Source organism: Gambusia affinis, linkage group LG14 (assembly GCF_019740435.1).
Source record: "Gambusia affinis linkage group LG14, SWU_Gaff_1.0, whole genome shotgun sequence".
Taxonomy (NCBI): Eukaryota; Metazoa; Chordata; class Actinopteri; order Cyprinodontiformes; family Poeciliidae; genus Gambusia; species Gambusia affinis.
In genome coordinates, this window is record NC_057881.1 from 26444525 (window position 1) to 26459437 (window position 14913).

Here is a 14913-nt window from a genome sequence, read left to right on the forward strand (position 1 = left end):
TAAACAGACAGAGCAGGGTCAGTGGATGCTGAAGCGCATAGGTCATCAACTTTCTGCAGAGTCAATCACTACAGACCTCCAAACTTCATGTGGCCTTCAGATTAGCTCAAGAACAGTGCTTAGAGATCTTCATGGAATGGGTTTCCCTGGTGACCAACTGCATCCAAGCCAAACATCACCAAGTTACATACAAAGCATCGGATGCAGTGGTATAAAGTGGACTCTAAAACTGTGGAGCCGCGTTCTTTGGAATGGCGAATCATGCTTCTCCATCTGTCAACAGTCACTTGTAACAGGATGCGGAAGCTGATTAGTGCTGAGGTGATGGATGAGTCTGGGTTTGGCGGTTGCCATGAGAACGGTACTTGTCTGACTGCATTGTGCCAAGTGTAAAGTTTGGTGGAGGGGGGATCATGGTGTGGGGTTGTTTTTCGGGAGCTGGACTGGGCCCCTTAGTTCCAGTGAAAGGAACTCTGAATACTTCAACATTCCAAGACATTTTAAATAATTCCATGCTCCCAAATTTGTGGGAAAGTTTGGAAATTAAATATGGTAAGTTTTATCTTTGTAAAAGTTAAAACCCATAAATACAAACAAAAAGATGGACACCACCATGTTTCTAGTTTTAACAGTCTATAATCTGAGGTTAAATGTAAAAACAAATAATAAATCATTGGTCAGAGTTAGATATTACTTCATTTCACATTTCATGTCTGCAAAATAACTGAAAAAGAACACACGCACACATTTATATATATAAATATATAAATGTTACATGTATATATATAAATATATAAATGTTACATTTATATATATAAATATATAAATGTTACATTTATATATACATTTATATATATAAATGTGTGCTATATTTATACACACACACATACACACGCATATATATGTGTGTGTGTATGTATGTGTGTGTGGTGTGTGTTCTGTATTCATACAGAGATTTTGTTCTAACAATAGAAATGAAGACATTTCACACAGGTTCGAAGGCCAAGACTGTATCAAAAAATAAACAAAAAAGTTTGGAGGGAGCAACGTTTAACATTACATTCTCAAAGTCCCACAAGAGACAAAAAAAAAATCATTGTTTTCACAGAAAACACTTGTTATACGTGACCCACAGATGGATACATCATCTCTAACACTGACAACACAAACCCTTTCTGGGTTCACATGAGAGTACACAAGTTACAGGCAGTAGCTCAACAATAATGACCACAGTTATGCCAAGATTGTCACTTTAGACCCACAAATACAGGCGAGTCCATCATGCATGCAGAAAATGTCCATGTAGCACACTGCTCAGCTTTTTTAGCATCTGCTAGCATTTCATATTAGCGACAGAAAAAATAAAAATTGAAAAAAGCTGGACCTGCTTTGTTGAATTAGAAAAAAATGTATAGCTGCTCAGCTGAGCCCAGTACAAACAGACTGCGTTCTGTTTAACGAACCTTCATCAGTGAACATCCTTGGTCAAAACTACACTGGGGATGGTATTAACTGAAAAAATCTTACAGCAGCATAATATTTGGCACAAGCTCCAAAGCCAATTTAAGAGGGATGTTTTGTTCTAAAAGAAATTCTGAAAAAATATTTTGGTCAATGATATTCACACCATGAAGTACAGAGGAGAACGATTCTATAAATACCTGCAGTAACTCAAAGATTGTGGTCAGGTCTTGTCCCAGTGTCAAAGATCAAGAAAAACAATAAAACAAAATCACAACAAATACACTCGCGTCCCATCTCTGATCATGTTTCACAAATTCTGTTTGCTGTAGTCTCTCAAAGCGTCTGTCTGCAGAAGCAGATCTCATTGATTTATCAGCATAACTGCAGTCAGTCTGTCGCTGTGGTTGTAGAAGACATGGGAAGCGACGGTGTCCCCTAGTGGCCATGCTGTGGGTGCTGGTTGTGTTGGTTAGGAGGGTAGTTGGGTGGTAGAGGTGGGCCATTCACACCAGGGTGGTAGAAAGCACAGTTGCTTTCATATCTGCAACTTCCTTTCATCATGAAGTGACGACATACTGGCCTTTTGGACATATCTGTGACAAGGAAAGACCGTTACATAGTGACATAAGCTGGTTAAGCAATTCTGGATGGTTTAAAACTCTCCACTTCAATCTGTATATTGAATAGGAAGATATAATATCATCTCAGAATGTGTGATTTTAGCTCACGTACCATTCATGTTGTTGTGTCCTCCTCTGGGCCCTCCACGGCCCCTGCCTCTGAAACCCAGATCTCCACCACGACCCCGGCCTCCTCGGTGGAAATGTCCTCCTCTGTGTGGTCCTCCTCTCATGGAGTCCTCTCCCCAGTAGTTCCCGTTCTCTCCTCTGCCCTGTCCAGGCCGGGGCCCCATCATGCGAGGGCCTCCAGGGTTGTTGAAGGGCGGCCCATGGTTGTGAGGTGGAGGGGGATGGTTGAATCGAGGACCCCCAGGTGAGCTGTTGGGTGGGTAACCACCATTCATGGGCCCTTGCATGTGCATGTTGGTCATGTTGTTCATGCCTGGGCCGTGTCCCAGCAGCCCCAGGTTGACTGAGCAGGAAGAAGACATTAGTGTGTGTTCTGGAGGGAAGATGCAGGGTGGATCAGGACATGTGTTTACCTGGAGGTGGTCCTCCCTGCGTTTGGATCTGGTTCTGCTGCAGGGAACCCAGCAGCTGCTTGATCTTATCGGAGAAGTCTGGCTGCTTTATCAGCTCTTCAGTAGATTGACCACCAGAAGCTCCCTGATGACACAAAACAGGTATTAGCTTAGCTGAACAAGGTGTGTGTGTGTGTGTGTGTGTGTGTGTGTGTGTGTGTGTGTGTGTGTGTGTGTGTGTGTGTGTGTGTGTGTGTGTGTGTGTGTGTGTGTGTGTGTGTGTGTATTCTTTGAGAGCACTAGAAACCGTGCTTAAAAGGAGTATCTGTTGCTAAGATCCCATCAGTACCATGATGGATGAGAGCAGCTCCTGCACATTGACCACCGGAGCTGTAGGGTTGCTTGTGGTGCTGGAGGCCTGGGGGCTGCGGGCACTGCTGCTCAGGTTGACCATGAGGTTGGCCAGGACCGGTGGCAGCTTGGAGCTCTCACTCTGGGCCTGCTGGGAGGCGGCGTCTGCAGGCTCACCATAGTCCTCATCCATCATAGACGAATCCTGTAGGGTAGGGAACAACACATACACAGCTTTAGTAGACAGCATAAGACATTACAATAGTGACTGAGTGCTTGTGGGTCTGTGTACTAACTTCGTCCAGAGGAATGAGACAGGGGGGCATGGGTTCATACGGCTCTGGGTCTGGCTCATGAGGGCTGTCAGGTACACTGAGGAACACAACAAGTTAGGATGAAAACATTCAAAGCTGCTTCCAGTGTTACAAGTATAGTGCAGACTTCTGTTTAATATGCACACTTACCTCTCTTTACTGAGGAAGATTTCCTGTAGGATGCCCATCTCACGCTCTCTCTGGGTATGTTTCTCTGTGCTGTTAGCCCCAGGGGTCACCAAGCTGCCCGCCAGCGTCAGGGGCCTGGGTTGTGTCCAGGGGACTCTTTCTTCCATGGTGTCATGTGAAAGCCGACGAGCCATCTCAAACGTTTGCCTGTCCATCATAAGCTCCCGCTTGGCAGCCTCACCAAAATCTTTGATCTTGTTGACATTGACTGTAAATTAAATTTAAATAAACTATTTAATGGTACTAGAAGGGACAATAAATTCCTTCTTTTGCACTATATTTTATACAAAGCATACGTTTGTGACGCTAATCAGTTTCCTCAGCAAAAAGCATGTCTATTAGTTCACATACCTCTCTCTGTCTCATCCAAATCAAAATAGAAGTAGTGCTTGAGCTGATCTTCCTCGGCCCAGTGGACGGTTTTTTTCTTTTTGCCCTTCTTGGTCAGGCTCTCCTCATCTGCACGCGGTTCTGCCAAGGCGTTGGGCTTCTCAGCTGAAGCACACAGGAACAGACATTGGTTTACTGTGCAAAGTCATACTTATCTGTCAGTAGCATTTAGCCGGTTAGCCAGATAGACCATCTAGTCCTCCAGATACAATGTGTTTCACTAACAGGTTAGACTCAGACTGCAACACACTATTTAGGTTTGTGACAATAATTGTTTCAGATTAAAAAGCAGATTCTTGTACAATGTCGGTGAGATGTAGGACTGATTTTTGGACCGTACTGTTGTCAGCTGTGTCTGGATCCTCAGCAGGAATTGGGGTCAAAGGCTGCTCTGGCTCCTGATTTTCATCAGCAGCAATCGAGGAAGCTGAGGTTTCTGGGGATGCAGGTCTAGCTGAAGATGGAGAATAGCCAGCTGGTTTGCTGTCAAATGGGTTTGTCTGAGGACAGAAAAGAAAAAAAACAGCTGGTTGGAAGGACTGCAGTTTTATAGTTTAAAACATTCAAGTTGAGTCCACATAATGAGCTGGGGGGGGACTAGCTCTTGCTGTGGGAGACACCTAAGAGACTGCTGTGACTACATTACAAATCTGCATAAATCTTTGTTGATATTGTGCTAATTTCACAATTCTGGTGCTTCCATTAAATAAACATGACTTATGACATGAATGAGCTTGTTCATGTCATAAGTCTTTCAAGAGCAAAATTGCTTTGAAAAAAGAAGTTAGATTAAACCAATCTACCAGACTGAAATCTTTTGTCATCTGTCTTTGGTAGAAAGAGAAAGACAGGAGAAAAAACATCTATCATGCAAATGGAATTACTGAACTTGTGTCAATTTATCATGCAATTTATTGGGTTATTGTTCATTGCGGCAGGCATAGTAGCACCAGTGGTGTGGAATCTGTAGCATAGTGTAGCATCAGCAGTACAGCATAGCATCAGTAGTGCAGGATTAGACATGTAGTATCACTAGACTAATGATGCTATAGCATATTGTGCTATGCTAATGATGCCACACTACTAATGAATCACTAAACAAATAATAGTGTACTGATGTTACACTATCATCACTACTGGTTTAGCATTACTACACTATCATTAGTGTACAGATACATCACTGTAACACAGAATTACAACGATGTAACTGTATGTTACACACTACTGCCACATTACAGTAATCACTGTGGTGTGTCAGTTGTGTGGCGTGACTAGTATAGATTCAGTAGTGCAGCATCAGTAGAGTAGCGTACCATCACTAATGCAGTGTGACCACCTTAACAAAGACTCCTGTTACGAGTCCCATAGACTCAGTCAGTACCTTGGTTGAAGTTGGTGAGACAGCTTTGGTGTTAGCAGGAGTAGAAGCACCGGGCGGTTTCTTCTTTTTGATCTTAATCTCAGGCACTGGGGCCGAGTTCAGGGCGTCCACAAAGTCTGTAGCTTCCATTGCTGCAATGAGGGGAAAAAAATCAGCTCATATCAACACTGTTATTCCATTAACTAGAAACACAAAGCTGCTTTGTTTTTCTGTGATTAAGCTTACGTAGTGCTGGAATTATCTTCATTTTGATCTCTTTGGTTGCGTTTGGAGGCTGATTGAGAGGTTTGTATTTTTTCTCAAGAGGTGGAGCGTCTGAAGGACCAGAACTATTGGTAAAAACATTTAGTGTTCAATTTGGCCGACTGAATTAGATTCATTATCACATCACACGGTGGCACTGTTTTAAAAGATAAAGCTAAAAAGTTGGCCTTACCTCGGCCTCTTGAGTAATGGGGCCTTTATGATGTATTTCTCGCCCAGCTGTGGTGCAGAGGACATCTTTTTAGGAGGAGTTGGGTTAGAAGCCTCCATCTCCAGACCTATGCAGTACAGACATACAAGTATTACACATACACAAATATACAGTATATGCTGTATAACCCACAGGATCATTGTTACTAAAGTCAAGCATACCTATGGAGCGAATCTTTGTATGGCTAGGTGCATGAGCTTTGGATTTCTCCTTCTTCCTCCCCTCATCTCCACTCTTTTCCTTCACATCCCTCACTGGCATCTTGCTCTCTTCCTTCTTCTTTTTTTTATCTTAAAGGAAAACAGCAATGTGTTAAAATGGTAGACTGTAGAAGAGTGAAAGATAAGTAAGTCTGTACCAGCAGGGGAACTGCCGCTGCTCGAGACACTCTGAGAACGAATTGTTGCCATCCAACCATCTACCAAAACAGCTGCCAACTTTCTCAATTCTAAAAACAAAGAGTCCATGTTAGCACTGCAACACCAACCAACTTTTATTTAACTTAAAGTGAAGTAAACTGACCTTCTGTTTCTGCACTTTTGCTCAGCTGCTTCACAAGTTTTGCTGTGTTGTTCTGGGAAAACAATGAAAGCCAACAGGATTACTAAAAGTAGCTGGACATGTGACTACATGTGTACTCTGTTGGAAAAATAAAGGCATTACCTGTTTGAGATGGTCTACTTTAAGAGGCAGCTTCTGCAGTGTGAGCAGGATGAGCTGAAGCAGAGGGCTGTTGTTGGTGGTTTTTGAGTAGGTAAGCCAGGAATTGAGCAGCCTGTAGCCACCAACTCTGATGAACCTGTATGAAGGAACTGCTGATTTAATGAAGACTACAACAGAGTCAATCTCAGCTGTGGTTTACATCAGGATCCATTTGTACTAGCACATTTATACACCAACAGCCAACTGAACACATTTAGATCTTTTGAGTGTAAGGAAACCTATCTGTAGCTCAGGGACTAGGAGTTAAATGAAACACTATATGATGCAGGATTAATATTGGCAAGATATGGCATGTAGAAATCCCACCTGTTAAGAATGTCATGAGATTTCGTCTGCAGCAGCACGTTGAGGTACATACACCTACTGACCATTTTAGTAGAGCCTTTCATCAAGCTGCAAGGAAAAGAAAACAAGCAAAACTATGTTGGCACATTTATTAACAATGGAGGAGCAGGGGGCAAAGAGGTTCATCAGACTTGAACTTCTCACCTAAACACCTTTGGGACTCCCTCCAGACTGCGCAATTCACCATCCTTTCCCAGCAGGGTTTCAACGCCTTTTAGTATTTCCCTGGGGTCAACTGGTCCCTTCGCCATGTCTGAAACACACACACCGCTCTATGAATACACACTAACAAGTCAAAGGCAATAAATGTTACATTTTTCACACACGTGGTTCTGGGCTCCATTGTCTGCCTACCAAACAAAATCAAAGCTAAAACAGACTGTTTTCTAAGACAATGAATAGCAAATGCTTTGTGCTCTTCCACCACATGGACTTCAAGACAACTTCTACTAAAGTGAATTTGGACCAACAAGGTTAGAATAGAATGACATCTCTGCATCAATTAGAATGCAGAGCCTCTACAGGAGTATAAGCAACTGGTACTCTGGTAAAAGGCTGTCTGACTACACTAACTTGTCTGCATTGGTTCAAAGGTCAGACAATAACAGCAACATTAGTGGAGAAGTGCCCTACATCTTTCAGAACACTGAACATCTTAACTCATCATTTCTCTGGTTTAACAGGTTCCACGGGTTGAGACATTCACATACACAGACCTTATATTCCAGAAACTTACACTACTGCTCTGACAAGCACTGGTAGTTTTGCCTCATACTCAAGGCATGTAGTTGTCCCCTGCACTCAATTGAAATCAGTCCAACAGGAATACGAGTTCAAAGTACTGCACAATCTCTCCTCCCACAAATTTGCTCACAAGAATAAACATAATCCCATACAGTGCATATTGTGTGTGTGAGACAACATATTTATTCCAGTTTAGGTTAAAAGTACAAGTGAGAGACGGTGTTTATAAAATTGATCCATGAAGCACATCCAACAAAAATACATTTTATTGATTTTTTTTTTTTATTTTGGTTGAAGAAACAAAACTCTATTTTCACTCTATGTTACACAAAAACAAAAATTTGGACACACCTTCCAACTTATTTTCATAAATAAGTTCATTTTTCTTAGCTTCGTTTGTTGACGGAAATTATCAACAAATACTGCCTGCCCTCTAATTAACATTTTCTAAGCCCGAGGCTGAAATAAAACATCTTTCTCTGTTGACTACTGGTCTGACAGATACTCAGACCTGCAGGGAGCAGGATGGGCCATCAGTCCAACAGGAAAAGATTCTGATGACAAGAGAAATTGCGCTGAGTTACAATATTTTGATATGCTAGTATAAATTCTAAAGTGGTCGGAAAATGTAGAAATCTTATAAACTTACACCCTTCACTGTGTGATCAGGGGAATGTTTCATTAATACTACACAACAGTGGCTTCCAGTTAAATGTGTTAGAAATAGAGGAAAGGGTATTTGTCACTATCATCAGATAAGGTCCATACTATTCTTACCCCAGGCAGATTTCATTTTGCAGTTTGTTTCTTCTAGTCTGAAATAATAGTAACTTTTTGGAGTGGCGCAGCCAGTCCTGGCTTGAATCCCACTGACAATCTGTGACAGGAGTTTAGTATTAGGGTGACGACCAGGAGGCTTACAAGCCTCAGAGACCTGGGACTCTGAAGGTGTAAGTCATAACAATAGTAGGAAAAATGCAAAAAGCAGGTTAGCAATTTGTAAGAGGTTGATTGCTATGGCGTCAAAAAATGTTTTCCATTGATTGATGTTATAAATATTTCAGTTAAATTTACACAAAATGCAAATGACTTTTATGGAAAATTTAAACTCATTTTAAATTTTTTCCTTCACCTTTTGAGCAATACCCATCACATTTCCTATGAGAAACAAACTTCTTTGGTGAATAAAAATAACTCAAAATCTAAATTTGCCAGGGATATGAGCAGTTTTGGACACAAATGTACATTGTTACTTTTAGATTTTCTTTACCATTATTATATGTCGCCTTTACAAAAAGAAACACAGAAAGTAGCTATGTTTGCCTTATACTGTCACATTACGTGGCAAAGGCCTAAAAGGCACAAGGGAACGGTTGTATAACAAGTTTATGAATACATTTTCCATTATTTGACCTTGTTAAATCATTTTAATCATTATGTAGGTGATGCTTTAAAACAGGGGTGCCTAAAGTCGGTCCTCAAGGGACGGCAACCTGCATGTTTTAGTTCTCTCCCTGGTTTAACGCACCTGGATCCAAAGATACGCATGTTAGATGGCCTACGAAGAACATTTACATGATGAGAAGGTTATTACTACCACCAGGGAGAGAATTAAAACGTTCAGAATGCCGGTCCTCAAGGACCGACTTTGGGAACCCCTGCTTTAAAAGCATGCATTTATCTCTGATTATTAATAATCAAACTGTTTTGTGCCAGTGTCTATTCAAGTGCAGAAGCCGTAGTCCTGCAGGAAACAAGTTGAAATGATAATGTCAGATTCATCAGATCTTACCCGTGAAACAGTTGTAGTAGAAGTTTTATATTGTCTCACACCTCCACAACACTGCAAATACCTGACACCCTGTAAATGTCACAATAGTTACACAATTGCATAGTCATTAAAATAGAAAACATGACCCTAATTTAGGTAGGGGAAATGTTATGGGTCACATCATGGTGTTACTGCACATATTCAAATCATCTGAGTTGATTTAGAGAGCAAGACTGCCACAGAAGGTTTGCTAAAAAAAAATCAAGCTACCAAGGAAGAAAATGATTTTTTCTTCTTCAGCACAATAACTACACTAAGCAAATCCTATTTCACAAGCACCCTACCCTTTGAAAGGCTGTGCTGATTTGTCCCAGTGGAGGCAGCCCACAAGCCTGCATCACCACTTCTCAACTAGAGGGAGGGAACTGCAGTCTGACTTCAGCTAAGTCCCACCCCCACTTAACCACTTCCTAGGTACACCAGTCCCTCATACAAACAATGGGTGTTGCAAACATCGTGATGGCCGATATCAGACATATACACCAGCGTGACCAACGAACTAGATCGCAGACAGTCTATGCTCGTTCCGAAAACATTACAAAAAAAACATCAAAAATCTTCATCCGGAAAGATAGCGCAGAGTTGTCCGAGGACGGAAAGCAAATAAAGGCCAATCCACAATGTTTGTGCTTCGATGTACGGCTGGGCCACCATCCTGCAATCTTTATCCACAGATTGCCGTCTACATCACGCTCAGTGTCCATGTCCTATATTTATCGACAAAACAAATGGGCTTCATATTGTGTCCCTACCGCAATCTTTATGTGCAGATTGCGGTAGATTTGCGATCCTTGAAAGAACCTCTATGAAACGCATTTTTCCACATAAAATTTCCGAATTATGTATTTCCTTTCTATCTTTAGGGCAATCTTTATAAACAGATTGCTTATGAAAATGCTACCATTATCCTGTTTAACCTTTTTATTTTAACAATTTGTCCATCCTGTCTCACACACAAAGGAACGGGGCAATGCGCGCCCGTCCTCTTTAGCGTGTGAGCTCATACTAGAATATATTTGCCCAGAGCCAAACTATTATACGAGCTGTTAGCTCGCTACCGACAGCTAGCCGTAACCTACAACAATTTCATTGGAGTAATGTCGATTTAACTTCAAAAATGAACTTACTATTGATACTATAGATCCTCAGCGTCTCGGCTATATTATGATGTACTTTTTCAAGCACTTATAGCTCATAATTCATTTATATGTCGTCAACCTTCATGGTTTTAATTATCAGAAAGACTTCTTATGGACTGGGCTGTGCTAGCTAAACGCTAGCCTTTTCTTCTGGACCAACTGGAGGCAAAAATAGTAATCAAATGTCCATTACTTGAAGGGAAAAAAATAAATTGAGAAGAGCTGTTTGAAGTCCTCGACGGCTCAGTCTTCGGCAAGGCAATTTCAAAACTGCAGAAATACAGAAAAACCACAAATTCACATTCAACTCACTGTTAAACACCCCCGTCCTTGATAATATTAAGAGATTTTATTATCCTTAGAAGCATTTTTCGCATTTAAAAACCACTGGTGTCTTATCGCTCCCCAAATTTTACTGCCTTTACTTACCTTTGACCAAATCCGCGAATGAGCTCAGAAAGGAGGGACTTAGCTTTTATACTGCATGACGTTTTTGACGTCATAACCAATGGTTTTGCTCATTTTACCACAAACAAAATGGTGGAAAACCGACCTTGTTTCTTTGCTCAAGGACGTAATGGCGAATCTCACATGGAAGGGAAAAAATCCTCTAAAAGGCTCAAAAGTTAACATTAAAGTTGGTTTATCTTGAATCACTCGGTACATAATTAAACTACTATCACATTCTGATGATTAAATAAAGGTTGTAATCATTATTTTATACCAAAATTGTATTTCACATTCTTTTTAAAATGGCGACTGGTTTGGTGGTCACATTCATGTGTATTAGAGGTAAAAGCGTCGTACGTCAATGAAAGCTGCCATATTGGGGAGGCATTCATAGTCCTGATTTCCCCTGAGGATTTCAACACAGCACCTAGGTCCTAGGAGATTCTTCTGCAAGATAGTTATATCATAAGACGTTTTTATGTACAATTGAGAAAATATCACTAATTTGAATGTAATTTGAGCATAGCAATTACTAGTCTATTTTTACCCAATATTTTTTCATTTATCAAGTAATTATACTATATCTAAGCACTTTTTTAACAAGATCTAAACTATACATTTTCTTTAAACTCTACTGTGCTTGTAATACAATACTCTGTTGGCAAAATGGTATGTCATACCCAAATTAAAACAAAAGCTAAGAAAAAACCCCCAAAAAACTAAACAATTGGGGTCACCTGCAGTTTCTGATTCTACATTTATTTCAATAGAACCAAGATTTTTGGCAGACTTTTATGACCCCAAAGAGCTTCACATTACGTTCAGACATTTACCCATTCATGCGCAGATTATTTAACTTATAACATGGGAAATAATATGCCAGTGAAACTAGCTAGTTAGCCTAAGCTGCCTACTTGCTGGTTCCACTAGCAATTTATTTTAATTATAACTTGGGAAAAAGGTCTTGTTTTTAGTTAAATAATCTACCAGTGGAAATAGCAAGATGGCACGGTCTGCTAACTAGCTAGTTAGCATTAACTGTTTATTGTCTGTTTCCACTGGTAACTTCTTTTACTTCTAACATTGGAGAAAGGTCTTCCAGTGGTAAAGTATTTCACTTATAACATGGAAAAACGTTCCATATTTTCTCTTCTGCTTTTGCCTTTGCAGAATAAACTTTGTGGTGACAATTGCAGCTTTTTTATTAAACTGGGAACTGTCTTCCATCAGGAAAGGTCTTAGAGGCAGCTGGGGATTTTACAGTAGCTCTATACTTTCTGATTCAGATCCATGACTCATAAAATAGGTCATACAATGTCATTCTTCTCTTCTTTTAAAGGTTCCAGGTTTTAAAAATATGTTTCAAATTCCATCTAAATTAAAATGTTTAGCAGTACCCAGTGAAAATTTCTGAATATTTTGTCTGTTTCCAGGACCGATCCCTGCTCAACAGATTATGATAGATGAATGTTTACTGACACCGGCTGTTTAAGCATTAAGCTCAAAACCCCTCCTCTAAACAACATTCACAAAATATTCAGCATGACATGTTTTAAGGAGCTTTCTTTTATTTCACAACTGCTCTTTAAATCATTCCATTGTCACAGTGTTAGAGGGCAGAAGCCCATTTCCAATTCACTTCCAGCTTAAATTCTCCCACACTTAATCATCTTGTCTTCTAATGGTTTACGTTGTAATTGGTATAGATATAGAAACCCAACCACAAAAAGCAATAAATAATAGTTGAAAATGAGAATTAGCTTCAAGATTAGGAATCTGAAGCTAATTATGCACTAAATGGACAGACATCAAGAATACATATCCCAGAAAGCAAAGTATGAGTGAATCAATGTTGAAATATAGTCAGACAGAAACATTGAATCCACATTGAAGCCTGACATTGGAATGATTTGGAAAGTGGTCGGTAACTTGCATGTTGAATCAACGTTAGGGTTTCAACCACAACTAACACTATATCAATGTTGATTCAACCATCATCTGAATTTGGATCTGCATGCACGTTTGTGTTGATTTTGTATTGAATCAAAGTTAAAGAATCAATATTGATTCATGTACATTTTTTGTTCTGATAGGTTTACATCATAACGTACCATTAAAAGTTTCTTCACTGGTGTTAAACATACCATTGTGTTGGCAGACGATGGTATAATCTTGTTCAAAATTATCTTACATTACCATATTTCCAAAAAGGTGTGTACACAAACTTAGAACTTACAACATGGCATTAATATTGCAATTTATTTAGGAAAACAGGCAAGTAATGTAAACATATTTGACTCCTTCTTGGCTGACAGAACAAAATTCTGTTGTCCATGGAAGAACAGCATCCGTGAAGTTAAGCCTGGTACTCTATGAATCAGGGAAACACTATGAGTTGGGGTAATCCAAGTTTGACTCTGATTGGTGTCACTTTGGATACTTGATGCCTTCCTCCTGTTCTGGTGCATAACGAAGCCAGTTTTACTGTAGTCCTCATCAGTCAGCTTTGACTGACGAGCACAGAGCAGCAGAAAAACACTGGTGCACACAATAAGAGTGAGGAAGATGATGGTTTGGGCCAGTTAGAAAGATGAAAAAACATTTGAAAACCTTGGAAATATTAATCTACTTGTACATTCAGTTAAATTAATGAGGATAGGCCAATGAATATTCATGAATATTTATATCAATATTAGCTGACATACATAATCACACATTTGCCTATTAAGCTGCAGCACACACTGAAAAAAATACCTCTTTGGATGAACATTAAAAAAAATTATGGAAAGGTTTTCTATCTGATTACATTTGCATTGCAAATTAGTTGGACTGGCTCTTTTAAATTACATCAGGTCCAACTATAGTAAATGAGTTGAATCAACCTTAATAAATTATATTGAGCCAACACATTTGCTTTAAAGTGGAATAACCATAATATATTAAGTTCAGCCAAAACGTAATAGAATAACCGTAATAAAATAAGTTGAGCCAACTCATTTTATTTAAATTAGAATAACCATAATATATTAAGTTCAGCCAACACGTTTGATTTAGAATCAACCATAGAATAACCATAATAACATAAGTTGAGCCAACACAATTGCTTTACATTGGAATAACCTTAATAAATAAAGTTGACCTAACACATTTGTTTTAAAGAGGAGTAACAGAATTACATAGTGCTGAAATAAAGCAATCAAATGGAAAACCTTTCCATGATTTTTTATGTTCATCCAAAGAGGTATTTTTTCAGTGCAGTCAGTCTCTCGTCAACTATTCTGTCAGATTGTATCCATTCAACATCAAGACGATTACATCAAACATCCACATTAGCTGAGATTATTATTACAAAAGGGTGTTTATCTATGTATTTCTGGTAGTTCTGAAGATTTTTAAATGATTTTCTAACTTTTAATATTCTATGTTATTTAGTTGATTAAAAGACAGTACACAAATTAGCTAAAAAAAAACAAAAAACAATAAACCTAAATTTGAACTCAGTGTTGATGAAAACAAATATGTTTGGTTCAATAAAACCACAGCACTTGTGGCTGTATGTTATGTGTAGAGTTAAAGCAAACTTTGGGCCAATGAATTTAGTTCTCAGATGCATGATTAGCCAATGTTTGTTATACATATTATTGTGGTGAACATCCATCTTCATTTTAATATCTCAGAATATTGACTCAGATATCAATATTCCACTCACTGTTCAGTAATTTATTTTCAGGTTGTTCCTAAGAAACAACCTGAAACGAAGGTTGTTTCAGGTTGCACAACAAGCCAAGTCATGTTCCATGGTGGCATTCTCCCATTCTATCCACATGGTGGCAAATGCCTCTTCTTTTATTTTGTGGAGAGGAAAACGATGAGCGCTTTTCACATCTCTGACAGGATTGGATGAAGACGTAAAATAGTGCTATTTTCAGTTCAAAATAACCCCTTTACCACAACAAACTGTTAAATACTTTTGGGG

The 14913-nt window shown here is 39.4% G+C and overlaps 1 protein-coding gene across 1 annotated transcript; it reads right to left on the bottom strand.

Moving 5' to 3' along the window:
* Positions 1-620: 620 nt before the first annotated feature.
* Positions 621-10777, bottom strand: ppp1r10 (protein phosphatase 1, regulatory subunit 10). Its single transcript, XM_044139138.1, has 18 exons — positions 10476-10777; positions 6918-7026; positions 6735-6821; positions 6369-6504; positions 6228-6279; positions 6064-6153; positions 5867-5995; positions 5667-5772; positions 5456-5559; positions 5231-5361; positions 4190-4349; positions 3811-3954; positions 3421-3667; positions 3253-3328; positions 2955-3161; positions 2627-2750; positions 2197-2556; positions 621-2057 (listed from the first exon to the last, which is right to left on the bottom strand). The coding sequence occupies exons 2-18, from the start codon at positions 7022-7024 to the stop codon at positions 1900-1902; spliced, it is 2418 nt and encodes an 805-aa protein (XP_043995073.1). The 5' UTR covers positions 7025-7026; positions 10476-10777; the 3' UTR covers positions 621-1899.
* Between the last annotated feature and the right edge of the window lie 4136 nt (positions 10778-14913).